Genomic DNA, 26,872 nt, shown 5'->3' with positions numbered 1-26,872 from the left:
TCTCCCAGCCTGCTGGCCATGCTGCTTTGGATGCAGCCTAGGACATGTTTGGCTTTCTGGGCTGCAGGCACACACTGCTGGGTCATGCTGAGCAATCAACACAGCCAAGTCCTTCTCCTCAGGGCTGCTCTCAAGCCATTCTCCCCCAGCCTGTGATTGTCCTTGCAACCCACATGTGAGACCTTGCACTTGGCCTTGTTGAATTCCATGAGGTTTGCACAGTCCCACCTCTCCAGCCTGTCCAGGTCCCTCTGGATGCCATCCCTTCCCTCCAGCATGCTGACTGCACCACGCAGCTCGGTGTCACCAACAGCCATGCTGAGAGTACATTCAATTCCACTGTCCACGTTGCTGAACACGGTGAAAATGCTCTTGGTTGCCTGTGGGGCATTTCCAGTCTAATTACAGCCACTTATAAGAGATCTGGCATAGGCAAGGGGTGGATGTTTAAATAATTCATGTATTAGTTTTGCACAAGAAAAATGTTTAAGTCTAAATTCTGTTACCAGGACCTCCTGTCTGTCAGTTGTTGGTACTTTTTGTAATGGTCCCCAACATTTCACACATGTGAAGGCAGAAAAGCTGTAGACAGGACTTGCCAGTGTTTGAGCTGAGCTGCAGCATGGTGTGGGGTTGCAGTACAAGCACTGCAAGTCAGTCACTTAACACTTCATTTTGTCATAAAGACAGGAGAGAGCTGCTGTCCTGTGCTCTTGCTATGAACCAGGAAGCTGAAGGAAAGACAACAGGAGGGAACAGAGACCTAGGATGTTTGTGAGCCCTGCTAAAGGACCTCTGGGAACATCCTTATGCACCTGCTTCCCCACTTATTTTACAAAACAACACATGCAGACCCAGTGAGTAATTTTCTGTTGAAAGGACCTCCTTTGGTTGTGGTCCTTGAAGGTGTTGATGCTATGCTCACGTGCCAGCTAAATACCTGAAACTGCCTTCTCCCAAACACCATCACAAGTACCAGCATGCATGTTGAAACTTATAGGGATTGTCTAAGCTTCATTTTTCTGTTTGTTTGAATAAGGTTGAGCCAAACTAGCAATGTTTCCCTGTGATACTTACTTACACCTGTGTCATCCCACTGATCTTTGTGTCTCATGTGGACTCTTGCAAGCCTGGAGAGGTGCTGTGCTGAAATGCACTCTCCATTTTGCACAATCTCAGGTGTATCACTACATAAATACTCCCTGGTTCACCTTCCCTTTGCTCATGAGTGACAGCCAGGTACTTAACTTTAGGCAGCTAGAACACTAAAGGCAGTAATCCAGGCATGGATAACCATCGTACACCGCTCTCATTATTTCTCAGGCAGAGGGATTTTAACAGGCATGGAATTTTTCACTCTGTGTTTTTGGAGGAACTACTCCAGCACTAAATGCCTCAGTTCTCACCTTTTTGTCTGCATGTGGCTTCTACTGATAAGGGTGGGAATGTCATGAATTTTCCTAAATGCATCCCTAGAGCTGCACTGTGCATCCTGGTAAGTGATGTCCCAGGAAACGTGCTCTACTTTGGCGAAAGCTGTCTCCATTGTTTTAGACAGCTTTCCCCCAAAAAGATACTAAGAAAAACCCCAGCAATCTGGAAGAAATCCCAGAAAATCCTCAGGAAGGAAGAAGTCTCAAATCATATTCAACTCTGTTACACTGCTGGTTTGCACTCATGGAACTCAGGAAAAGCTTGTCTCTGCAAAGGCAGAGGTGATAGTTTATACCCCAAATGAAGAGATCAACTACTTCAGGCTCAATAAGCCCAAAACAGCCAAGTTCCTCCCTGCCTTGTTTGCAGCATTTAGCACATTTGGAAAGCCCAGAGATAACCTGGTTCCAGGAGAGGAGCAAGGGCCAAGCAGATTGCTCAGACTCTCACAGGAGTTCTTTAGCAGGACTGGGTGGATACAGGTGGTCATGGAGCAGGACAGTTTGCCAGGCTCTGTCTGCCCTCCATGAGGTGTGACCATGCAGTGATGCCCACAGGTATTTGCATCCATCAGGTGTGTGGCACAGGCTTGCATTTCATGGGTACAGGAGTGAAAAACATTGTCACAGGGCCTGTGTCTCTGGAGGCATCCATTAAACACTTGGGCTTTTAACATCTGCCATTGTGTGGGTGCTGTTTTGGTACAAAGGGCATCCTCAGCATGGGGACAGGTGGTGCTTTACCTCAGTAGGGCCCTTGTAACCCATTTGAAGCCAGAGCCACAGGAGGCTGAGATTTGAAAGCATCTTCTCTCCGCTCCCTCTGTGACTGTGCCATTACAACTGGAGTTTGTTAGACAAAGATGCCTGTCAGAGTAGAGGGTACAGGCTGGTGAAGGGCTCCTCTCAGGTGCTCAATGCAGGACCAGAAACGGCACTTGAAAGGGATGATTAATGGAAAAGGAGGTGCTCACTCAGGGACCATCTTGTTTCAGGATGCTGCTTTGCCTGAGGAACATGCTTTTAAAGTCAATGCTGCAGCTGTATAAACCTACAATGAGGCTTTCAATTTTAGCTTTTTTTTTTCCTCTGTCTTTTTACAGAAGCTCCTATTGCCTTTACATTTATATATTTTGAAGAGAAAAACTGTCTACAGCTCTAGACTTTTTCCATCTGATTTTTTTTTATCTGTAAAAGGTAACATACAGCTAATCTCATCCCAGACACTTGTACATGAGAGGAATCCAGGTGAAGAAAGAATGCAATAACCTTTAGAGCAGTTTTATTTGTTGTACTTCTCAGATGATGCAGCAAGGTGATCACCACCATAGCTTTCCACTGTGCTTAAACAGCTGTCATGTTTATTATAAAATAAATCCACACTCTACAAGTAACATCTGAACACAATTGGCTGCATTTTCTTTACTGGTGTACAAAGTTCTGCTTTAAAAGCTATGTTTAATTGGATAGCATAACAATTTAAGCATACAACTACAATGACAATTTTAATACCAGTAATGTAAGCAGCATGCAACCCCCACAGCTTGTCTGTTTTAATAGCTAGTAGTATTTTAATAACTTGTGCTTGACTTGTGGTTGGCTAACTCCTCTAAAATCACTATAAAATAGAGCAATTTACAGCTTTAATATTTTCCTTGATTTTCCAATCTGCAGGGAATCTTTCCAGCTTTTTTAGTCATTTTGTTTTGCCTTATTCCCCTCTTATACTTTTCCCCCCTTTTAAACTTACAGGACTGTAAGCCTTGATTATTATTCTACACATCAAATGCCTCGATATGATTTAGCATACAGCTGAGAAAACCCAGTTCTGTAAACAGGCATAGTGTTATATACTCATAAACTCTAAAATTTTGCATCAGTCTTTCTGGGTAATAACTCACAAACCACCTTTTTTTTTCTTTTGTAAAGGTTTTTAAGTAGGTGGGCTAATTATCAAATTGATGTTTTTCACCTGAATCTCTTCTTATCAGTAATTTAAAATACTTGGTAGAAGAATTACCCTAAGAGTTTAACAAAAGCTAAGGGAGATATACAGAAAGTACACTAGAGTTAAAAGACAAGGTAAGCTTGCTGCAGGTGAATTAATTTAGTCTTTTTGTGAATTCCATCTTTGTCTGGCTTGAATTTTTAAAATGCTGAACAACCCACTGCTGAAACAGGATGCTATTAACTAAATTCCTATGGGGCTCAGTTTCACATCTCAGACTGAACACATTTATAAAAACATGGTTTCCATTAAAATATAAAAAGAAAGAAAATATCAGAAATACATCAGAAATAACTATTTTTAAAGAACTGTTTAACTGTTCTTTGAAAATACAATTTGTTTACTAATTTAATGATAGCTTCAGTGCATAGAACCTTATAATTCTAACTAGCCAGCTGCTCACATTACTTTACATGGTGCCTCGCTTTGAACTGTGATTTCATTTATTCAAAGACTACAGTACTATGCTGCTTCTGAAAACACAGCAAAAATATACATAAGACAGAGGTAAAAAAAAAACTGTTCAAAAAGTTAAAGATACTTTGTAACTCAATAACAATAATACCTAAAGAATTTTTTTTTACCCTGATCAATTCTGTGTCTACGTAGCTCCCTTGCTTGGCACACACATTATGGGTGAGGGTTCTATTCCCCGGGACTAGGCAGCTTTCAAAATATCTTTAGTTTTAAACCAGCACTGCTCTGGTTTTTCTTCTTTCCAGATTAAAGAAGAATCAGTTGTTTTAGGGATGAATTGGGAATGCATTTCTTTACAATTTAATTGATTAGCTCAGTTTGGAGATTTTGTTTTGTAACCTTTCTGTTGGCTGGTTGCTTAATTTTCAAAGCAGTGCTGTCATGGGGAGCTATGTTTACAGAGAGAAAAGTCCTTTGGGAGAGGGAGAAAGACCTGATGGAAATGGAGTGCAGAGAGGCAGCCAGGAAAGGTTTATTCAACACTGACCTGTACTAAGCAGCTGGGATGTTGCATTCCTAGACAAGACCAGTTGTATTCATGGGTCAAGAGAATTCTGCACCAGTAACCAATTGGCCTGACCAGCTTTCCAGGCCCCTTTAAGCAAAAACCAGTTTCACTGTAAATCTGGTTTTCAGGACCACATAAGTTAACTCTGGCAGCCATGTGATGCTGAGCAGGCTTGGTGGGGGTCACCTGAGCCTTCCTGCCTCCAGGCTGAGTGTTACAGGGCATCAGTTCCTGGTGTGGCTGTGCTGGGTTGTCCTTCTTACACAGAAAGGCTGGGTAGTCTCTACTCTTGATACAGGGGATCAAAAAGCAACATTAATTTAGCAAATTTAATTTCTCAGGTTTCAGGTTTTTCATTTCTCGTTTCAGAGAAACGTAGTTGATCTTTCCATTCATCAAAAGGATCATGGCAGTTGAATGAACCGTTCAGGTGAATTATTCTGCAAATCGTCTTGCTTTCACATTTATGTTGTTTCTTTCTTTCCCTGCCATTTCATTCCGTTGACTGTAATCTATAGCCACCTTCCTTAATTTTTTTCCATTACTTGATTAGTCTTTTCTTTCTTACAGATGTGGCATTTTCTCTCACAGCTTGAGGCAGGAGTTGTAGCTCTAAGTGGAATGCACTTGCTGTCAGAGGAGGCTGTTAACTTCCAGAGGAGCTGTGCCTCCATATTACCTTCTCCGAGGTGTGTTTTGGGCTCAGTTCCTTGTGCCGTTTTAGAGACTGTGTGGGGTTTCTTTGAAATTAGATGCAAAATATAATTCACTCAGCACACAGCTCTAGAAAGGGGCCTTTGGGAAAAAGCCCTCTTGATGTTTTGCTTCCTTACTTCTCCTCAAATCCCAAACCACTTGGCTTAGCACTCAACGTGGTCAGCACAACAATCTATTCTCCCATCTGCAGGTATTTGCCATTTAGGCACCATTTAGTCAATACTCAGCACTCTCAAACCTTAGGGCCTGGCCTTCATGCTCAGCAAAGCTGCTCCCCAGAGGGAACCCATACCGATAGCTCTCCATGCCCTCAGCTGGTTTGGATTTTGTGGGGATGGAGTCGTGCTGGTAGAGCAACGCTGACTGTATCATCCCAAAGTCTTCCTGAATCTTCATCCCTGAATAGACAGCACCTGAGGAGATGTTTTCTGCCACGTGGGTGTAGCTCTGGATGTTTTTCACGTCGCAGAGGTTGTCGCTGTACTTCAGCGCGGGTGGTTTGTAGGCCTGGTAGGACACCTTGGTGGTGGTGGTGATGACGGTCTGCAGCGGCGGGGCCATGGGAGCGGGGCTGGGGCTGTACCTGCAGGCACAGTCCCCACTGCAGTAAGCGTGGGGAGCACTTGTTGCCATCTGCCCGTAGTCACTCCGGTCTCCGCTGCCGGTTTTCCCCCATGCAGGTTTCAGTCCGTAATGTCTGCCAGGATTATCAAAGCTCTTGTCATGGCTGGTCACAGCGTTGTAGTGAGGCCCGTTCAGACTGAGGGGGTCTGCATCAATGGCAGGGCTGGACAGATCTTTGTAAAATGTTGGGTAAGGGCTTGAGCTTACAAAGGTAGGAACTCCAAACTCATAGCTGCATGGCATGGGCATGTAGATCCTTGGATTTGGGCATTTAGGGTATGGTGATAGCTGGTCCTCTTGGAAGCTGGCTGAGTCATAAGGTGCCTTGTAGAGGTCTGTGTTCTGCAGTGAAGGGTAAGACTGGGCTGGAATTGAAAAATTGGTGTCTGTGAAGATACCAACTCTTTCTGGGCCATCCATGCAGTGAAAATTCTGTAGGTTATTGGTGTAACCACTGCTGTCAGGGTACCTTCCTGTCTGACAAGGAGAAGTAGATCTTTAAGATACAGGAATCAATACTGTCCACACACATATGTCTCAATACTTGCGCTATTGCTAGTTTCAGCCCCAAATTAACAGATGTTGTTTTGTTATTAGCACATGTTAATAGCATGATGTAAAGCTTTGTTTTGCCCTGGCATCCCCAGTATGTGCTTATCACATCTTTTTAATTGACAAAAGAAGTCTTCATTTATGTCACCTTTTTATTTCACTACTGACTTTGACTTACCTCTGAATTTAGAGATCTCTTTTTCTGGGAGTGGTGATAAGAGGACATTTGCTTCTTAGTTGCACTTCTTCTTGCCTCTGCCTCCAGTTTGCTCTCTGGCCGGGGATGGTCATGGACTCCTTTAGCCTAAATTAGGATTAACTGAGAATTAGGTGTGCGTACCTAGAACGGGTTACGGGTTAAGATTAGAGAAAATGCTCTAAGTAGCAGGAGGGGTACTCACAGCATGGTCTGTGGTTTGACACAAGAAAAAAGGAAGGAGAAACTAAACAAGGACAAATTCATTGTGAAAACAAACAAATACAATAAATAATGATTTGGATGTAGGTAGAAGGAAAAAGTGAGGGAGAAGTCAGTGAGAAATGCAGAGTGGATAAAGGAGCAAAAGTGCTACCTAAGTTTGTGACATCAAGGAGTAGATAATTAGAACCAAGGGGAAAAAACAGAAAAGCCCCATAGTTTGGTTGGTTTTCTGCAGTCCAGTATCTCAGTTCTGCCTTATAAAAACATAGATATATGTATAGTATAAGTAGGCTTTAAAGAGGTTTCATGCCACAAGACAAAAAACATCCTCCTAAAGCAATACAACTTCTTGAACAGGACTGAAAATTATATCCTGGAAAAACATCTGAAGATGCTCTGCTATTGAAACATCTGTGAGTATGCAGATCTACATAACTAAAGTTACACTGGCATATGAGGAAGTGATGGACACTACATTTCCTTACTCATTTGTCTGAACAGAGCTACATACAGTCCCTAAAACTAAGTAGGAAGCTAAAAATTCCTTTTAAAACAGTCCTTTCTCAAGCATGAATTAACTTCTAAACAAGGATTTATGAACTTTTTTGATAGTAAGGTTTTCCAGTTTTGCATGTCTGTAAGAGAAAATTTGAATAAGAATAATATAGGAGAGAATCTGGGAATATGGCCAGTTTTCTTCCATTTACTGACTGGAAAACAGAATTCACTGCTGTGTGAGTCAGGGGAAAAAATTATCCAGGAGAAAATGTAATCTCATGGAACAGAAACTTTTTGTTTCATTTTTGTTCCAATGTTGCTAGAAAAGAAAAATCAAGATGAAGTTTCAAATTTCAGCTAAGATTATTTTTTTTCTGTGAAGATTTTAAATCCTTCAAAATTCAGAGACTAGTTTCACATGAAGTAGAATTTTTATGTTTCAACCATTGTGAATTAAGTAGGATTTTTTTTCCTATTTTAATAGCAAATAAGTATTTGGAAATAACATTGGAGACATCCAGTTGTCAAATGCACCAGGGTGCAAGACAAACTTTTTGTTCATATTTGTGTTCTGTAAAGAGGAGAATTTTACCCATCAGTTATACTGCAGTTAAAATTGAATATTGCCAGCCCATAAGTACTGCTTTCAAAGAGATAGCCAAGTGTTATTGTTTTATTTGTTCTTATGTTCATACTGAAGAGAAATTCAGTCATGGACTAGACCTCTGTCATGCTCATCATGATCTGTGTTACATAAAAAGAGAGGGGGAGAGGAAGAAATATCTCTCTGAAATCTCTCTCTCATTTTTTGTGTAGTGTGCATAAATACATACAACTTCTTTCTACCTGGAAAAATATTGCTTTTCCATCAAGCCTCCAGAAGTTTGTGACCGGATAGCCGCTGTGTCCTCGGCAAGGAATCAACTCCAGGGCAGAGTTACAGTTGGGGCAGGCTTTCTCTGTGAACAGACAGAAACTGCTGAAGAGATTGTTTAAGGACAAGGATGCTGCCTGAGAGTAAACAGAGCTCAAGAGCAACATGATCAGACTTTTCCAAAATTCAGATTAACATGTATTGTGCAAGGAAACGCAATATAGACTACCAAGCATAGCTAAATGGTATGACCTAGAGCTGCCCACTAGATGTATATGCTAATAATTTAAAGGATTTAAATCCACAGCCCCTTAAATACTTGCAAACAGACATTGATGAAATTTGGAATCAATCAGTCATTGCAATTGTGCCTTAGTCTGCACGCAAGTAAGGGTGACTCCAGCTTGGAAATCAAGCCCGGATGACGGAAACGGGGTCCCCTGGGCATGGCAGCTCTCTCTGGGTGCCTCTCACTTTGTTGCTTCTGCCGAGCCTTGTCGCAGATGGCGGGGCGGAGCTGCAGCCTGGCCCCGCCGGGCAGGGCGCAGCTCCGGGCGCACAGCACCACGCCCAGGCAGGACTTCTTGAGGATCTGGCAGTTGTGGTTGTTGGTGTTGCGCATGGCCCAGCCGCTGAGGTGCCGCTGCGCGTTCTTCTCCTCGCTCGAGTAGATGAGCCGCACGTAGCCATCGGGCCACTCCTGGAAGGCGTCGAAGTGCTTGGGCTCCTGCAGCAGAGCAGGTGGGGCGGCAGGACAAGGCAGCAAGGAGGAGAGCAAGAGAATGTTATTAGTATATTACAACCTGATATTTTGCCTTGTTGTAAGACACATTACAGCAGGGAAAAAGCTTTTTCTATCACGAGCAAAGCAGCAGAAAAAGATATATTGAAATAACATCTCGTTCAGAAGTGCTCTCTAAGAGGGCTAAGGTAGTCTGAGATTCCGTATCTGAAAAGGAAGTCAGGATCCTTTCCTCTTTTGCATCATGACCCATTGTAGCACGGTGTGCTGATACATATGCCTTTTACAGGGAAGTTACCAGCTGTAAGACATCAGCCTTACTCCCAGAATTTACTAACCAGTGTACTATCAGTGTGCTCAGATAGAACACAAGCCACCCTGATCATGACTGCTATTAAGTTTTCCTCGTTGTGGGACAATGCAGCTGCAGGCAGGAAACTGGAAGTTTTAGCTGTGGAATGCCTTCTTAAAATGCATCTAATATGATTTGAATAAGGCTTTTCCCAAAAAAGAGATAAAAATTTAGTCATTGCAAATATACTTCCAATATATGTATAGTGGCACAAACAAAAAGCATTTCAGTTTGGGATTTCACATCTTTCAGGAGTTCATTATGAAAATGTAATTACCAGATGTATGAATGAAGATTTTAAACTGCAAATATTTATAATGCAGTACATATTTAACATGCGTATGTACTGCATATGGGAGTAATCCCAGCAAACAGAATGGAGCTACCAGCATTTACAGCATTAAGACATTCATGAAGACATAACAGCATGGGCTTTGTAAACTTACATAAACTCTAAGATGAAAAAAGTTGCAAATTAAAAAATGCATTTGGAACTCACAACTGGACAAAAGTGGAGTGCTCATTGGCATTAAAGTGTTGCATCAATAAACCAAAGAAATAATTAGATAACTTGGATAATACTAGTAAACAGTCAATTCAAGCTTCAATTCAACATTTCTTGAATGAGGAGGAGGAGGGACAAGATTGTGCAAATGGAGCCACGGGTTGCTCTAGGAGTTCATATCCAGCTAGGTAAAGCTGTGCATCAAATCCATACTTTCATTATAAGTGACTTCATAAAGGTTACAAAACAGCACAAAATGAAAAGAGAAGTAAAGCAGACGCAAAACAAAGTTTTGCTTAGAGCGAAGTTTGTTCTGCTGTTCCCCAGCTCCGGGTTAGATCTGGACGGAGACTTTCCCCGATCGATACCTCCCCGCCCCCGGTACCTGCGGCAGTTTGGGGTCGTTGATGTCCCAGGTAAGCTTCATGGCCGACAGCGGCCGTGGGTGGCGGCTCCCGCTTTTTTATGCCGTCGGGGCGTCGCCGAGGTGTGGGCGGAACAGCAGCACCATCACCCAACCCCACTGCGGTCCCGGGTGCGGCGGGAGCTGCGCTGCCCCTCCACGCCACAGGCGGGTCTCGCTACCCTCACCTGGAGGTGCGTGACGGGGGACGGATGCAGGGGTTGTGCACGAATCCACCCCCTAGCACTGGGGGCCGCGATCTCGGCAAATTTGAGCTGGATTTGGAAGTCTGACCCGGCATCCGCGGGGCTCTGCCGCTCGCTCCCGCCGGTGGCCGGGGTGCTGAGGAGGGGTAATGGGGTACCCGTCTCTGCCCCGCCGGGACGCTCCTCATCTTGGATTTGGAGCGTGGCTCGGGGCTGGCCGCAGCTCGTAAAGCCTGCGGAGGGAGGCAAAGATGCTGAATAACCTGCTCTTTGGACGTAAACGAAATCGGCCTTACTTGGCCGGTTCCCCCTTCGCCCTGTGCTCTATAGCACCTGGTTTAAAATGCAAAGTTGGTGTTGGTGCCATTGTATTGATAGGCGCATTTTAACTTATTGAACATTTACAGTTTTTTGTTACCTTTTTATTTTCGAAAGAAACGGCCGATGGGGTCTGAAGTCTGGAACTTTTTGTTTGGTTGGTTTGGTTTCGTGAGCTTGTTTTTCTTTTTATTGTTTTTGTGGTTTGTTTGTTTGGGACTTTTTTTGGAGTGGGGGGATATTATGCGAAGGAAGGAAGGAGGGAGACAGGTTTTTTTCTGTTTCACACACCAAAAATCAATCCACAACAGCCCAGAGACCGAGCCGTTGAACGCCGAGCGCTGCAATCACCGTTTAAACGATCCCACCTGTTGGTAATTATTTTTCTCATTCGCTTCCATCCTCTCTGGTCCAAAGTTTACTGATGCTAGCCCTCAGCTGAGCACGATAAAGCCCACCCGGCAGCAGCGCACGCCGGCTGCGGCATCCCGCGGTCGAGAGCAGCCCCCAGGGAGGCTCTGAGCTCCTGCTTTGCACCCCGCGGCTCGGCCGGGGCTCTGTCCGTGCTGGGGTGCGAGGGGCCCGTCCCGGGAGCCGCACAGCTGCGGCTTCTTAGGGCGGCTGCGAACCGGGCTGCTTGTCCTTTTTCCCCCCGCTGCTGGGGCATAGAGTGAGGGCTTGCTGAGGAAAGGAGAGGGCTCGGAGCTGTGGGAAAGGCTGGCGAGGGTCACCCTCCACCCTGAGCGCCGGTGTGCCCAGTGGCGGCAGCAGCAGCGGGTCCCGGCCGCGGGGAGCGAGTGAAGCAGCCCCCGCGCCATGGCCCAGGTGAGCGGAGAGGGGACATCGAGAGGGGACACCACGAGGGGACGTCCCCGGGACTGCCCGCGGCCGCCAGAAACCTCGGGCTGGGAGATGTGGGGGGGGGGGGGTTTTGCAGCTTAGGTAATAACGAAGGAAAACCAGCGTTTTGGAAACGAGGGGATGAGTAAGTGGTCTCCAACTCTGGGGCGGAAAAAGTCGTTTGGGTTTGTTTTGGTTGGTTGGGTTTTCTTTTTTGGGGGCGACGGGGGAAAGAAGATTTTTTTTTTTTTCTGTTTTTTTCCTCTTCCTTTTATTTTTATAGGAAGAAAGAAGTGAAGAACGAAATAGAGATGTGAGTGGCAATATGGCAGACAGAGCAGGAGACTACGTAAGGATCTTTTAAATTCATCCTTATCTTTATTTTACAAATTGTTATTTTATATATATATATATATTTAAAGGTGCATTTCTTAAATGGATATAGCATAACCCAGAACTTTTTGTAATTTTATTTAAAGTGGGAAGTGCAGTAGTCCTCTTAATCTTTTCTTTAGTAAGTGGGAAGAAATTATTGTAATAGTTGGGGGGCTTACTAACTGGCTGTACTAAATTGCCTCTTTCCTTACTCGGTATCTTTGATGATTATTCTGTTTCAAGGGTTCTGTCTCTTTTGGACATTAAGACTGATGTTTTATTTCAGATGTAGTAGTAAAATGAAAGTAGAGAAACAAACAATAAAAAACAAATAAACAGAAACTTGCAACTTTTAAAATAGCATTACAAGTATTTAGTCATAATTAGTGTTGCTCCAATTTCAATGCCTGCTTATTTTACTCACTAATTGTTTTCTTCCCTTCCCTCTACAGCTCGAATCATTGCTCATTGATGCCTTTAAAGGGAAGGGGTTTCAAAAAATAGACGAACTGTTTCAAGAGAAGGAAGTAGAGTTTCCCCAGAAATACAGTGACTCTCTCTTTAACCAGCTGGACAAAGCACTGAGAAAGGTGAGTACCATAAACAATCTCAACTCTTCTAACAGCCAACTCACAGGGTAGCAGGCTAATGATGCATGGCATTCTGTGTTTCTGTAGGAGCTGGACAAGAATGAATTCAAGAATGTTTCATTGCTGCTGAAATGTATTCAGCTCTACCTTAAAAGTGATCTTCAAGAAGGGAAGAGCTTGTTTATTGAGCAAGGACTGGTAGCAAAGATGAGTATATACTGCATGCAATTTACTAATGTGATTTAAGGTTGTTTGCATCAGTAAAAGAACTCCAAGGAAGTGAAAACTAGATGATGGCTTGTTGGCCACACAGAAACAAAATATTTTTAATAGACTTTTAAATATTTTTAATGTATTTTAAAAATACACATAATGAACTGAGTGGGGAAAAAAATTTACTCTCTTATTTCTTTTGGTGTAGCAGCCGATTTCATGGCTCCATGTATTACCTGATTTAAAGGGTTGGGTTGTTTGGGGTTTTTTTAAGGTGATAGTAGAAGGAGAGCATTAATTTCTATAAGTCCCATTAGTGAAATGATCTAGAGTTTCTAAATGCATTTTAAATGCTCCAGCAAAATACATTTTGCTAAAATGCAATTGATGAGTACTTTGTGTTTTTATGTTTTTAAAAACTGAGATATTCTTTATGAAGGTCCCTCTCTAGTTATGTAGCAAACTTGATGCATTTAGTCTGCAATTGTGTTTTATCTTCTGGCACTATATTGATTTCAGCTGGTAACAGTTGTAGTAGCAGAAAGGCAATTGTGCTGAAGATGAGTATCACCTGGACCTAACACAGGTGCTAGGAAACAGCTAACACATGCTCTCTGTTAGCCAAGAGCTAACTGAGGAGTCCCCAGTCCAAAATGTTGTATTCCTGCCTTGCAGTTATGTTTTTCAGGGATACAGTTGCTCAAAATTCCTGTATGGAGATAAATTAATAAATTTTTTCCAGTCTGATTTCTGGACTTTCAGTGGAACATATATTTCTAGTTCACCATTTGTGTGTGATGTTATGCAATGTTTAAAACCCTAAAGTATAAAAAAAATTTACATTGAAAAAGCTTGAAAAAAATTTTACAGCGTTTTGCTGTGAGTTGATGTCCTCTAGAAATGTCTACAGTAGTTTTGGTGCCACTAGCAGCATGTGTTGTGTCTGAGCATCACAAGTGGGTGCCTTGGACAAGAAAGGAGGATAAAAGGAGGGCTAGGGAGGGAAGGGGGAAATGGCACTCTTCATGTCCTCCTAGCGAAATTTGAACTCCTTAAAGCCATGTAGCTTTTGACACAGTACTTGACTCTGAAGTTTAAAGAGTAACAAACTCTGTGAGGTTTCCTGCAGACATATATAATTTAGAATGATTAATTCCTCTTCTCAGGTTTTAACTCTTTTTTTTTAACTTTTACCTGGTATCTTGGTTTGAAAGAGCAAGAGTGTTTGTGACCATCATCGACGCAAATGAGAATAAATTTTTGATGTTACTGCTTGAGGACTTCTTTGATTCTGCATTGGTATGTTTGTTCTTTTAAGGGGACAGAAGGGTTGTCTTTATTGGATAATATAGCTATTGCTCACAAACAATTTCCTATTAGAAAAGAAATAATTGCATGGACCTGGTGCCCTCGGGCTGAGCCTGGGAAGCAGCCTAGGTGGGAGTGGGTGGGCAGTGTCTAGGAGTGTGCTCCAGGCTGGGATCTGGCTGAGATTTGACACACTTGGGAGAAGTACTTTCTCATTTTCTAACTTGAAGTATTTGTTTTTGTAGAAAAATTTGCAAGAAATACTGATGAATTTTGTAAATAAAGGCTTGTGAGCCAAAGCTCTCTTTAAAACTCACAAGTTACTGACACTGAGCTGCACTTCATGTGCAAACGTGTGCTAAGGTGGTGCTGGCAATTTGTTCCTACTCTATTTGAAACAGGTTATTTAATTCTAAAGAATGATTTAACTGGCTTACAACTCTCATTTAGGTTTCAACTTTAAATATCCACGACTTTAAGGGTGTTAGAGGCCTAGTGATGTAGCACTTGTAATAGGAAGAATGCTTTTAAATTTTTTCCCCAAGCTGTTTTCTCTCAGTCTTGTTGTCTGTAGCTTACTGGAACTGTGTCACTTTGTGTATCAGAATTCATATCAATACCTATGGCTCTATTCAGCAGCTCTGCTAAAAGATATTTGTGCAAAATCAAGCTTCCTTCTTTCTGTACTAACCACTTTGAAATTATAAAATACCCATTTATTTTCCCAAAAATGGAATTTATTTTGAATTATGTCTTCCTGCTACATTTCTTCCACATGCTTTCATTGTGGAGGATGAAGTGTTTTGTGTTATGGCATTATTTTTAATTTTCCTCAAGGGACTTTAACATCCTTCAGATACACATTGTGGTATCTAGTACTGTAGTGTATAATCATAAAATATGCTTTCACATTGGCCCACATAAAAATAAGAGAAGGATGTCACAATAATGTGGGTTTTCCAGGGAACCTGTAGGCACTGCACTCTCAAGTGCTGCTGAAATCCCTGGGGGAATTGGGTGCTTGGCTACCTTTACCCTCCCTGCATATTGTATGATCAGGGTGACCATATGTGACATACCTGGATCAGGTGGCTTTTTCTGATGTGGGTGCACTGGTGTTTTAGGTTATTCTGATGTGGGTATGTACTGGTTTATGTTATTTAGCATCTGAAAGTTGGGGGGTAAGGAAGGCAAGCATTAACAGCTTGACACTTCATGTACTGCTGTTCTTGGGTGGCGCTGTGCCAATGAAGGCTTCTTTTACTCTTTCCATCAGGTCATTTGCAAATGCAGTAATGAAGGTCAGTATTTTTTTTCCTTCCATTCCTCAATATTGTGAATCTTAATCTTGGGAGCGTATTTCTTAATTCTGCTTGAACTCTATCCCCTTTCTCTTTTCTCTTCAGCTTCCTACTTCTTCCTCTCTGCAATATATTTTTAAAAAATTCTGTAGCTGATTTCTCTTCAGTTTATTTTCATTAACATTTATATTGGAGCCCAAAATGTTTGTCTGTTTCTCTTTCTTTTCTTGCTATGTACATGCTGAAAAAAATCTGTTTCTGTTATCTTGTTTAAATGGTCAGCATCAAGCATTTCACTTGATCAGAGTAAGTGGCTTCTGAAAGGGGTTCAGTCTAGATAGTCTGTTCTTGCACATATCTTTGTTCTGGCTTCAGATATCATTCCCTTGCTGAAGGCAACCATCTCCACAGAATAATGTGGCAACTCCTTCATCCTTCTGAATTCAATAGAGGGATGTCTGCCTATCTCATTAATTTCAGCAGCAAAATTTTCTGCTGTGGCTGGTTTTATGAGGGGTGGGGGGAGCAGGTCCTTTCAGAAAATATCTGTGACCAGACATCCAGCCTCACAATCCAGGTAAAAATGAAACATTGCACTGTAGGTCAGGTAATGTGTGCTTATTTGTCCTTGTACCCTATTCTAGTAGGAGCAGAGTGGCACAAGCATCTTCTGGTTAATACTTTATTGGTTTACTCTGTTGACTTTGACAAAACCTGTATATTCAGGTTTTCTCTAGTGTCGCAGACATTTTTTCATAGAAATCTTTTTTTTGAGATTTATTCATCTTCTGGGAAGCAGAGGCCCCAGAAGAAGAATGTAAACAATTGTTATCAGCTAGTGTAGAATGCAACAAGTGCAGCAGTGATTAGTCTTCTGTGTGTTTAGATTTGCTAACCACTCACAGGAGAGTTTGTCCTTGCTTTCTGCTAGACACAGAACTTTGTTATTCATTCTTTTCTATTCTATTCTTAGCTTAGCAGCCTCTGCAACTTCTCTCCTTATTCCTTTCAGTGTAGTTATAATGTATTATATATCATATATCAATAAATCCAGCCTTCTGATCATCAACCAAAATTCTCATCCACTTCTCTCACCCTAAAAACCTTATCAAGACAGTGTAATACTCTAGTGGTTAGTAATTAGCTTCCCCTTTCTCTGCCTCTTTAAATAGTTAGTCAGGTCAGAAGTTAGTCTATCTGGAGCATTTTTTTTTTTAGATAGAAGTTACCACTACCCCTTTCTATCTAGGATTAGATGGTTGGAAACTTTGTCTTAAAATGAATTTATAGCTGGGATGTTTTTATTCTTTCAACAAAACAAACTGTTGTTGCTTCAACTATTTTTGTATGGACACCACCCATTTCTAGCTATACCTTTCAAATTATTTTTCTAGGGAAGAAAGAGCTAGTGAATTTATTTTTGCCTGAACTAGGGCGCCTAGTGACAGAAGCAAATCTTTGCTGCTCTCTGCACCTGGAGGTAAGATTCTTACTAGGAGGAGAAAATTGGATATATTTGTGCAAAAGTTTGTGTAATTAGATAAAAATATGTGAAATTATATTATTGATTTATTTCCCTTCATTTTCTACCCCTTCTCTTGTGGGGGTGAAAGGCCTTGAGGACCCTCAACTCTATACTTGACAGTCTCCCACGGGAGGAGAGAAAGAAGTTCCCTCTCTCTGAGGAGATGTGCTCTCTCACGTAAGTGATTTTCCCCTCCTGTTTCTGTACCTCAATACCCTCTTCTCTGCATTAGGAGTTAGTTATTTCTATTTTAACTTGTGGCATTATGCTGTTTCAGGAAAGACCTTGCAAAAACTATACTGGAGGTTGGTGGTAAGTTCTCTAGCTTTACCTCATCTACATGCTTATTATAGATGAATTATAATTTAGGCTTTTGTCAAGAGTTGATTTTTAGGGAAGCAAGTAAAATGTGCTTTAACAAAACATAAATTAAAAAAAAAGTTAAATAAGCAATGCATTAGCTCTTTCTGGTTGATATTAATAATGCATATTGACTAATCAGGCAGGCTAAACTGATTTATGTAGAAAAGTAATTAAGTCAGCTTTATGTATGTGTTTACAGAATATGCTGGCTGTTAGTCCTAAAAAGATTAAATTTGAATTGCTTTGTCATGATACGGACAAAATTTAACTAACATGGTTAATGGCCTCTTGAGTGAAGTCTTTTTTGTTTTCTCCTAATAATAACACTTCCTAGAGTATTACCATGGTATATGGAATGTAGCCTAATTCTGGTGGGTTAGTGATGAGTCTGTGCTCTCATCCCCTTCCCAAGCACATCTCCCATTCATGTGTTGTGGTTTGCAGTGCTCCATATCTCAGTCTCACTGAGCTGGGAGAGCTGAGGCTGCCTGAGCCAACACTTGGCTGTTAGCCTCCCCTGTTCTCCTAGGGGGACCTGAGGCTGCAGGGTGGGTGTGACTGTGCAGTATAAAATGGCAGGAGTAGCAGTGCTATAACTCTCTGATGTGCCAGAGGGAGGATCTTTATCCTGTGCTTATGATTACCCGGCAGATTATGACCTTCAGGTTGCCCTTTCAGAAGCACTTTGTAGGCTAATAATAAAAAAATGGAGGGATGACCTTGTTCACCACTGGTTTGAAGATAAGTATCTTGCTGAAGCTTTCAAAGAGATCAAGGATCGAGAATTTGAGACGGTGAGGGTCCTTATTTTGAAAACAACATACTTGACAAGTGTGTATAGGGGCTAGTTTTGGTTGAGTTAAGCCAGTGTGTCCTTGCATGATGTTCCTACAAAACTGATTTTATAAATGCACAAAGTTATTTGTGGATGGCATGTTTTACCTTTATTTTTTCTTATTAATGTGGTAAATATTAAATGAGACATTGTTAAAATAGCTCCTACTTTTAAGTTATTTTACCTATAAAAAGTAAAATAAAAATATAAATAATGCATCAATAAGTTAATTTACAGGGTTTATATTTGAGTTCTTACTGGTCTTAAGTTGAATCTAACCTTTTGTAGTAAATTGAGAGTTTTTCCCCAGTGGTCTTTGGTGTTCCACAGCTTAAAGCTTTTAACTGGGCAGTAGGGGTTACACAGCAGATATTATTCTACACAATAGAATAACTTTGCAAAGGAGAAATAGCCTGATTTAAAAAAAATAATGTGTCATTTGTCTTGAAGGACTGCAGAAAATTTCTTAATCTCCTAAATGAAAGGCTTGGAGATAAAAGAAGGTAAGCTGGCAACCAACAGAATAAATTGGGGCCATCATCACTGCAGAGGGAATAAATGGAATTGTGAAAAGGGTTGGCTTAAACCTAAAAAATTATTTTACATCACATGTAAAATTAAGCCTTTTTTTAAGAAGGAAATTTTATGGATTTTTATGGTGATTCTTTTGAAAGCAAAATCAATTAAGGTAACACACCACTACTAAAATACTATATTCTTCAGCTTATCCAAGCTTAATTTACCTCTAGAAAATTTGAAATGATTCTTTGAACAATGAGATTAGTAACCAATCTTATTAAAAATAAAATAATTGAAGTCAGACTCTAATGTTGAATGTGTCATGTGAAGTCTGCTTCTCTTCCAGGGTCTACTCATTTCCTTGCATATCTGCTTTTGCTGACATGAATGAGGTAATAGCTCTTAAAGCTCTGGCACCTTCCTTACAGTGTTTTATGGCTGCTGAAATGTTGCTTTCTGTGGTAAATTTTTGAGCCTTTTTTCCCCCACCTCTTTTTCATTGAAGAGCTCAATTCTTGGAGTGTAGGGTGTAACCTGCTGCTCTAGCTGGAAATTTTGCTTGTTTGTCACTTAGCTCCCAACTTAATGCTGCTGACTTTGCTGTTGTATCAGCCAAGTGATAGAGGCAATGCTTCTCTTCATGGTGATGACAGAAGAGAGTTCTAAAAAGAAACAGGTGGACAGGACAACACTGAGTCCCCTGGCAGAGCTGTTTCCAGACTGCCAGAAAACAAGATTAGCCTGATACCTCTGGAGAAGAGTTGCAGAACCTGCACTTTTCTTCACTGGTTTTCTGTTGAATAAACTGTGGCGCCATTCCTGACAGTCATATTGAATCAAACCCATGTAGATGGAAGCTGATTCCACAGTTTGTGCTTATTTCAAGTGCTCAGAAACAGAGCTTCCACAGCTTCTTTCCTGGCACAATCATGGGAGCATTTGTGCATTTCTGCTCCCATGGCTGAAGCAGAGGCACATCTGACACGGGTGTGGTTGGGTGAGCAGTGGGCTGGCTCACCCCACAGCATGATCTGAACTCGTGTTTCTGCAAGGTGTATGGATGTTTATGTAGGGTAATGCCTTCCAGTTTTCTCTCACTAAAGAAAACTGACTGATACAGCAGCCATGGGGCTTTTAGGGCAACAGCAGTGCTGCTCTTCCTCCCTAGGCAAAGAAGCCATCAGATGAGAAACTGGAGGAGTTTTGGATTGACTTCAATGCTGGCAGCCAGAGTGTGACTTTCTATGTGGATTGTGATGAGGTAACAGCAAAGCCCAGGTGGCCTTGGGTTAGCCTAAGCCAGTGGGCACTCCCTCAGCCCTTCTGACACAATGCCTTTGGTTTTCAAAGGGACCTCTGTGGGACTCTGTGAGGCTGTCAAAAGAAAATGTCAGCACTTACAGTGTGAAGGGTAAGATTTTTCCCAACATTATCCTGTTTGACTGGGGGTCCATGAGACACACGGAGGACACCTGAAATCCCACCATCACGAAAGTGTTCCTGCCTATTCTCTTCCCTCTCTGCCTTGTCCTTTGGTCATCCTGCACTAGCTCTGATTGTTGGACAGAGTGTGGGCCCATTCTGCACAATAACCCCCCTTCCCTACCCAAACAGGACACCTTGAGGTGTCAATTTGTTGGTGTCCTGGGGAACAGCATAACCAAGACTCAAAGGGAAAGAAATGAGCAAACAGAGTAACTGGAAATATACATGCAAGATGTAAAAGGCTGTTTTTAAAATCCCAAACGATTACTCAGACATCTTGGGATTAACAGAAAAATGTCTTGATCTAAAATAAATGTAATTGATTGTTTGTTTTTTTTTTTTTTTTTATGCAGAGAAGGATAGAAAAAAGATTGTTAAAATTTTTATGAAGATACCCACTGCTATTAACAAAACAGAAGCAGTAAAATTCAAACTGGTTTTCAGTGATGAGCTTGAAATATTAGCTGTACTTAGAAAAGTCCTGGGAGATGAAAGACTGATGGTAAGTTCTAATATGGGGTTTTTTTCTTAACTATATTGTACACTGGACAAAACCATTCAGGTTTGTGGGATTTGTGTTTTGTGCTTTCTTTATTTGCTCTGTGTCTCTTTACTATATATTTGCCTTCCCACTGTGGATTTATGACACTCTACATAGAGAAATTAGGTGTTTTAGGAAAGAAGTTTTGAGATACTTGAACTTATGGTTTAAAAGCTGGCAGGTTAAAGCTATTTTTTTAATTAATTCCTTGTGTTATAATTTTCCTGAATTTCTGAAGTAGAAAATTAAGCCTATGGGATTTAATTACATAACTTTCAGTATGGACATGCTCTTATATATGGCTCCAACTGTTACATTGCACAGGATGAGCAAATTGTTACACAAAAACCTGGAGGTGTGCTGAAAAAAACAGATCTTAGACTGACTTTGTAGACAGGAGTTCAAGACAAAGAATAAAGTACTTTTAAACCTCAAGGTTTTTTATTAGCTAATGTCAAAACATAAATTGTGTGAGATTTTTTTTTTCTTTTTTCCCCCAAGTGTTAATATAGTTAACTTTTGTTTTGTAATTCATTCACAGTCTGTAGTGTTTGCTGAAAAGCTTACATGACAGTAAATAAGCATAATATAGTGGCTGCCATTTGCCCTTAAAGGAGCTAAGATCCTTCTAAATTATCAACTCAATTAGTATCCACTGATTTGTTGCTGGCAATTAGCAACTGTTAGTTTTGTGTTAAGTAGCTGACTTTACTAGATAAAGACTACTTTTTGTAAGACCCCTTTTCACATGAGATTAATTCATACCAACAGATATTTGAGTCTGAAGATGAGATTGTCCATTCTGGGAAGGAAGCTATGCAGAATGAAGCAGGTGATTTTTTTTTTTCTGGGATGTTTTTTCTTTAAATATCTGTTTCCATATTATCATTTTCACTTGTAGTCCACAGCTTACAGTTAACTTCACTTAAAATAAGGAAAAAAAAAAAAAACAAACCAAAAAAACACCAACTCCGCAACAAAAACCAGGCCATGCCCAAGCTCAGTCTTGTTCTGTTCCTGCCTTGTTAGCTTGGTAGCTCTGCTTGTGTCAGCTGCTGAGTCCCTCTAGCCCAGGGAGTGAGGACTGGGCACCCTGGCCATGTGCTCATGAAGGCAGGATCTGTGTGCTGGCAGGTGGCCTGCCAAGGCACATTTCAGCTGCTGGCTGGCCTCTGATGTGCAGGGTGTGCAGAATGTTTCTCCATCTGCAGGTGTGGTGGGATGCACCCTCCTGTCCTCCCCTCTGGCTTGCCTGATGCCTGGTTTCTGGTTTGGCCATGCCATGGGGTGGCCTCTGGCCTCTTGAAAGCACAGGTTCTCTGATGGGCCAGTGCTTGCACCTTGGTACTTAACAAGCTCTCCTCTGCACAGTACACATGGTGGGGCAGCCTCCACTAAAGCTTCCTGCAGGGAGGCAACTTCTGGTTTTTCTGAACAAGGTGATGTTCAGTGAATGATGTGCTCCAGTTCCCTGGCCCCAAGTGCAGTGGATGATGCCTTGGAGGTGCCTGGAGCTGTCATGGAAGAACAGCTGGGGGAGCAGAAGTGCTGCAATCCCTATTTGTGGGTAGAGGTGAGCAGCAGCCCAGCTCCTCTGCAGGAGGTGACCTGCTGCTGTAAATACCTTGTGCTGCAGGGCTGTATCTGTCTGTGCCCCAGCTACAAAAGCAGCTGCCTTAAGGCAGAGCAGGCCCTTAGCTGCACCTGGAATAGCATTTATTTCTATATTCTCACCACCTACAGCCAATGCTTTGTGTTTCCTTGAACTGGGCACATGAAGTTTTCCATCATCAAATGGTGGTGTTCCTGTGCTGCTGCCAGTGAACATCTTCTGCAAGGCATCTTCTTCCAGGATCATTTGACAGAGTTTTATTACGTTCTAAATTCAGGAGTTGTTGAGGTAACTTGGAGCCTGAAGTACAGATTTCTGTGTCTGACCCAAAGGGAGGTCTAAGCCCAGCACTTCGCAAGAAAAAGAGAGAGTAACTCCTTTCTTTCCTTCTCATTAAATTCTTCTGTAAACCCCCACAAACTATAGGTCACAGCCTTAAGGAAAAGCTGCTTATAGCAAAAAAGCAGGAGGTGTATGTGATCAAAACTGGTGTTAAACAGGAAAAGCTTCCTCAGCTCAACTTTGGTATCAAATTTTTGGAAGGTGTGGTTTGTTTTTTTTTTTTTTTTTTCTGTATGGTGATCTTTTAACTTTGAAGGCTGGGATTTGCTCTTGCTCCAAAACTGGCTGTATTTCAGGTTTTAGAGTGATTACATTTTGTGTGGATCCTTTCTTGGTGTTAACTGACAGATATTTCCACGTCTTCTAAGGGTGTGAAATCACAGGTCTTCCTACTGCTATCACCCACTGTCTTGAAAACAAGTGAAGTTTGAAGAGTTCTTTGGATAGCTGTCACATTCTTTCTGTTAGAATATTAAAAAGAAATTTTTATTTTTTAATTTCTTCTAAGTTCCTGTGCATTTCAGATTTCTCCATACTTGAAAGAGCCATTTCCACCTCTAAATGTCTGGGGCAGTAACTTCTTCAGTAGTCCTTCCCATTTTACTCCACTTACAGCCTACAAAGAGCTATAATGGAAGTCCTCCAGCTTGTGGAGATGCAGATGAGTACTTGAAGCAGTCAAGGAGGATAAAGGGCAGAAGGTAGTTAGTCTGCAGTGAAACAAATTTTGCAATACCTGATAGAGATTCAGTGGAAGAAAGCATAGATGGTGGAAGATCGCCCTACTTTAGTCAGACACACAGGCTTGTTCCATGTCTTCCAGAGCTCAGGAGTCAATGTAGCAATATAAGGAGTAAGATGATAAACTTGCATACATTCATCCAGTACTGATGAGCCTGTTTTTTATTTAGCATTGCAATTCTTCACTGGGTACTTTGAAGACACTTGGGTTTGTTGTGTTAAATGTGAGTTTAAGATGTGCCTAAAGGTTATACTGCTGCAATTTATGCATGCCTGTGTGGGAATGGAAAGAAGGGGCAGTGAGTGTGTTCAATTGCTGCAATGGCATTCTCCCCCGGTTGCTGTTCTGCAGAAACACCTGTGCCCTCTAACGCACAGAAGAGGAAAGATCCTTCAAACTCTGAAAATGTGGAGACTCAGAAAGACAACTCAGCCTCTCAGCACAGACAGCAGCTAACAGGGACTGTAGCAGTAAGTGTGTGGTGTATAATGGAACAGTCATTGTTCCCCTTTTCCCTTCTTCCAGTCTGCTTTTTTTACAGGTGTGACTAAAACCTTCTTTTAAAGAAAACTGGTTTGTGTCTATTCAGCTCAAATACTTACCTCCAGAGCTGCAATTTTGGCAATTTTTTTTTTTAAAAGAAAAAAAATTGCTTCCTCTTGTAAGAGGACAGAGGATGCTTTTAGTGAGAAACCCATAATATCACCTATATGCAGCTTAAAAGGTTTTTATGTGTGGGCAATGGCAGGCCTGCCATGCAGCTCTTGCCACAGGCTACCACTGAAACCCACACTTCTTTATTGATCATATGCATGTTTTGTTCATGGTTTCATGTCTCCAAGCAGAAAATGGTCAACTCTGGTGTTGCCATGGTTACAGTGAGCCAGCAGACTGACCTGGAAGATGCTAACCAAGGTCAGGCATGGCTCCCTTCAGTACCTTAAGTCCGACCCAATTAAATGTCACCCAGGTGACATGCTGAAGGCTATGATTTTGTGGGTCTTACTGCAAAAAATAGATCAAGTTTCATAGTAGCTTCAGAGGGTAAAACTATAGTTTCCTTGCTTTCTTCAGAAAAAAACTCCAAAACTCCATCTTCAGGGATGAAAGCTAAGCCTAGGTGAGTGTTTCACTGACAGAAAGTTCCAAAGTGAGTTTTTTGTGGCTCTTTTGTGTGTGTGTGTTTGGTTTTTCCCCCCCCTGAGGTTTTAATGCATGCAACTTTGAGGTTATTCCATCAATTATTACATTGGAGATTCTGTTTTGCCACCTGGACATCAAGGCTGTTTGCCTGGAGTTGCAATGCTTTGGAGTTGCTGAACAGTTTGGTTACTAGATTGGCAGCTGCTTTGGTGTGACTTTTTTTTCATCATGGATTTAGTCCAAATGCAAGGTGAGCCCACAGCTGATTTACAGACAGTTAAACCTCAGCTGTGAAACCTGAGCTTGCCCAGTGTGGGATTGTTCCTTATGGGCACCATGACTTAGTGGAAAAGTGATGTGAATTTGATTTCACCTTGGCTTGAATTCACCTTTTTATCCCAGACCTTTGCAGGACAGAATTCCTTGTAGTTAAGGAGCTGGACTTATGTAGAGCTCTTGATTACCTTTCTTCTTCCCTATACATTAAACTGTTGCTTTGGTGCTAATTGGTCCAAGTTTGGGGTTTCCCCCCCCCCCCCCCCCCCACTTAGTACTTCACAAACATTTTGATCTTTAGATGAGCAGCTCCTTTACATGTCCTCTTGTCCCCAGTGAGAAGCCCCTAGAAGAAGAACCCATGGATGAGCAGATACCAAAGGTATGTGTGCCTTGGGGGTCCCCCTGAGAGAAGAGATAGGAAAGAGATTTTCTGGTGGAGCTGCAGAAGAAAGCTGGCATGGGTTGACCCACCCATGGCTTTGAGCAGTGTCCTGAGCCCCCAGAGTGTCACACCTGATGTGCTGTGCCATTTGGCACCAGGAGTGAGCTGCAGAGGCACAGCTGCCAATCTCATCCTGGAGGGGCCCAGCCAAGTGATTCAAGTTCACTGGAGTTTATTCAGCACATCCACAGCCCCAAAGCAATGTGCAGTGCCTGTGTCCAGGAGTGCAGGGGTGTGTGGGACATCCTTGCATGTCACAAGTCTTGCACACCCACCTCAAGAGGGAACTTTTGCTTCCTGAATGGAGACACGTCTACAGATGTGTTTATTCAGATTTCTATCTGGGCTCTAATGACTCTCCCATGTAGGAGCTTACAACTTGGGTAAATTACCAAGTAACTGAGAGTCATTTGTAGTTGCACTTGGAAAGTTCTATTGGTGTGTCCATGTATTAAATAAGTAAATGCACTATGTGAGAAAAATTAAATTCCCAAAGCAATATTTTTGAGTTTGGGTACTTATATAAGAAATCACATTTTAGACTTGTTCTTGGGTTTACATTTCCAGGTGCTAGTTTCAAATTTTTTTAAAAAAATTATTTTTTACTGGCGGTTCAGTTTTGCAGCACTCTACAATGAATCCAAAGATTTTGAGCTACTTGCTCTCCCCCCACCCTCCTGAACCCCCAGTTTCAGCTCTGTGAATCTCATCCTTTGTGGTAGGAAAGTACCACAGGCAACAGTTGCACCTGGAAAATTGCTGTAGAGGGAGGAGGGAAGTTTACTAGCATGCCTTTTCTCTGCCTTTGGCAGGCTCTAGAACAAGAACATGACTTTGGGTATTGTTGTTTCAGATCCTGCAACTCTCTCCTTTTCCAAGGGACGTTACCAGCAAAAAGAGAAACAGGAGATCGAGTTTGGCCAAGAAGAGGGCTGAAGGCAGGTATGACACCCAAGCCCTGTGCCCATGCAGGGACTGGTGTACCAAATCATTTTAGACCTTTTCTAGCACTCAGGGAGGAAGAGTGTCCCCATGGGGGGTGGCCTGACTGTACCTAATGCAGGCAGAAAAACAAAATGAGGCTATGAAGGGTCAAAACTTGTCTCTGTAGGACCCTTTGGGTGCCCAAAGTGATAAAGATCTCAGAAGCTAACCCTAGCCTGCCAAAAATGCCCTCTACTCCTGTGATACTATGTCATGGCATGTTGGCTTTTTACTTGCCCAACCACAATCCTCCAGTGAGCTGAGTTCTGAACACCACCTTCTTTCACAAATATTTAAGTAATATTGTGCCAATTCCTTGAAATCATGTTTCCTAGGGTTTCAGGATGGCTCCTCTTTCAAGTTGTCCCTTTCCCTTGCCCCCTCACATCTGTCTGTTTGCATTTGAGGCTGGGGGCACTGCAGGAAGAAGCACTTGAGGTTTTGGGGGCTCTATGCAACCTGTAGCACTAAAAGTCTGCCTTGTTGAGCCCTCCTCCTACACTCTGCCAAGTGTTGTGTTCAAGTTAATGCCTGCTGCTGAGCCGGAGGGCAAATGAGCTGTGTGTGAGGATCTCTGCTCCTGTTCTGGGGCTTCCATGGGAGTCCTCCTTCAGCCCGCAGTCTCTCTGCTCAAAAAACCTCCCAAAACCCCAAGTGCTTAGATGATTTTTGACTGACTGTAGGTCAGAATAGGAAAACTTGATACAGGGCTTTGTAAGTTTTTTGTTTTGTGTATTTTAAGACAATCTGATGCAGCAAATACCGGTTTTAAAACAGGAGCAGCAGTGTAGAAGT

The 26,872-nt window shown here is 42.0% G+C and overlaps 2 protein-coding genes across 4 annotated transcripts in view; one reads left to right on the top strand and one right to left on the bottom strand.

Moving 5' to 3' along the window:
• Positions 1-2,765: 2,765 nt before the first annotated feature.
• Positions 2,766-10,138, bottom strand: GCM2 (glial cells missing transcription factor 2). The gene is made up of 5 exons (XM_058815124.1): positions 10,097-10,138; positions 8,587-8,839; positions 8,085-8,197; positions 6,498-6,623; positions 2,766-6,244 (listed from the first exon to the last, which is right to left on the bottom strand). Exons 1-5 carry the CDS (start codon positions 10,136-10,138, stop codon positions 5,360-5,362), a joined length of 1,419 nt encoding a protein of 472 aa, XP_058671107.1. The 3' UTR covers positions 2,766-5,359.
• Positions 10,139-10,972: 834 nt separating this feature from the next.
• SYCP2L (synaptonemal complex protein 2 like) overlaps positions 10,973-26,872 on the top strand; it is a 28,580-nt gene continuing 12,680 nt past the window's right edge. Inside the window, exons 1-21 of one of the 3 annotated variants that reach the window (XM_058813382.1) lie at positions 10,973-11,012; positions 11,762-11,827; positions 12,306-12,443; positions 12,531-12,650; positions 13,851-13,955; positions 15,241-15,265; positions 16,660-16,745; positions 16,879-16,967; positions 17,068-17,102; positions 17,805-17,947; positions 18,439-18,491; positions 18,854-18,899; positions 19,676-19,768; positions 19,858-19,918; positions 20,346-20,494; positions 21,305-21,365; positions 23,581-23,699; positions 24,075-24,144; positions 24,304-24,349; positions 24,985-25,030; positions 25,947-26,035. In XM_058813382.1, coding sequence (XP_058669365.1) covers positions 11,804-11,827; positions 12,306-12,443; positions 12,531-12,650; positions 13,851-13,955; positions 15,241-15,265; positions 16,660-16,745; positions 16,879-16,967; positions 17,068-17,102; positions 17,805-17,947; positions 18,439-18,491; positions 18,854-18,899; positions 19,676-19,768; positions 19,858-19,918; positions 20,346-20,494; positions 21,305-21,365; positions 23,581-23,699; positions 24,075-24,144; positions 24,304-24,349; positions 24,985-25,030; positions 25,947-26,035 — 1,598 coding nt within the window. In that variant the 5' untranslated portion in view covers positions 10,973-11,012; positions 11,762-11,803. Of the gene's footprint in view, positions 11,013-11,303; positions 11,464-11,761; positions 11,828-12,305; positions 12,444-12,530; positions 12,651-13,850; positions 13,956-15,240; positions 15,266-16,659; positions 16,746-16,878; positions 16,968-17,067; positions 17,103-17,804; positions 17,948-18,438; positions 18,492-18,853; positions 18,900-19,675; positions 19,769-19,857; positions 19,919-20,345; positions 20,495-21,304; positions 21,366-23,580; positions 23,700-24,074; positions 24,145-24,303; positions 24,350-24,984; positions 25,031-25,946; positions 26,036-26,872 lie in introns of those variants that run through there. The other 2 variants (XM_058813373.1, XM_058813365.1) reach the window with 2 other exon arrangements.

Source organism: Ammospiza caudacuta, chromosome 1 (assembly GCF_027887145.1).
Source record: "Ammospiza caudacuta isolate bAmmCau1 chromosome 1, bAmmCau1.pri, whole genome shotgun sequence".
Classification (NCBI taxonomy): domain Eukaryota; kingdom Metazoa; phylum Chordata; class Aves; order Passeriformes; family Passerellidae; genus Ammospiza; species Ammospiza caudacuta.
The sequence above is the reverse complement of the archived record's forward strand: the minus strand, read 5'-3'. Positions and strand labels throughout refer to the sequence as shown.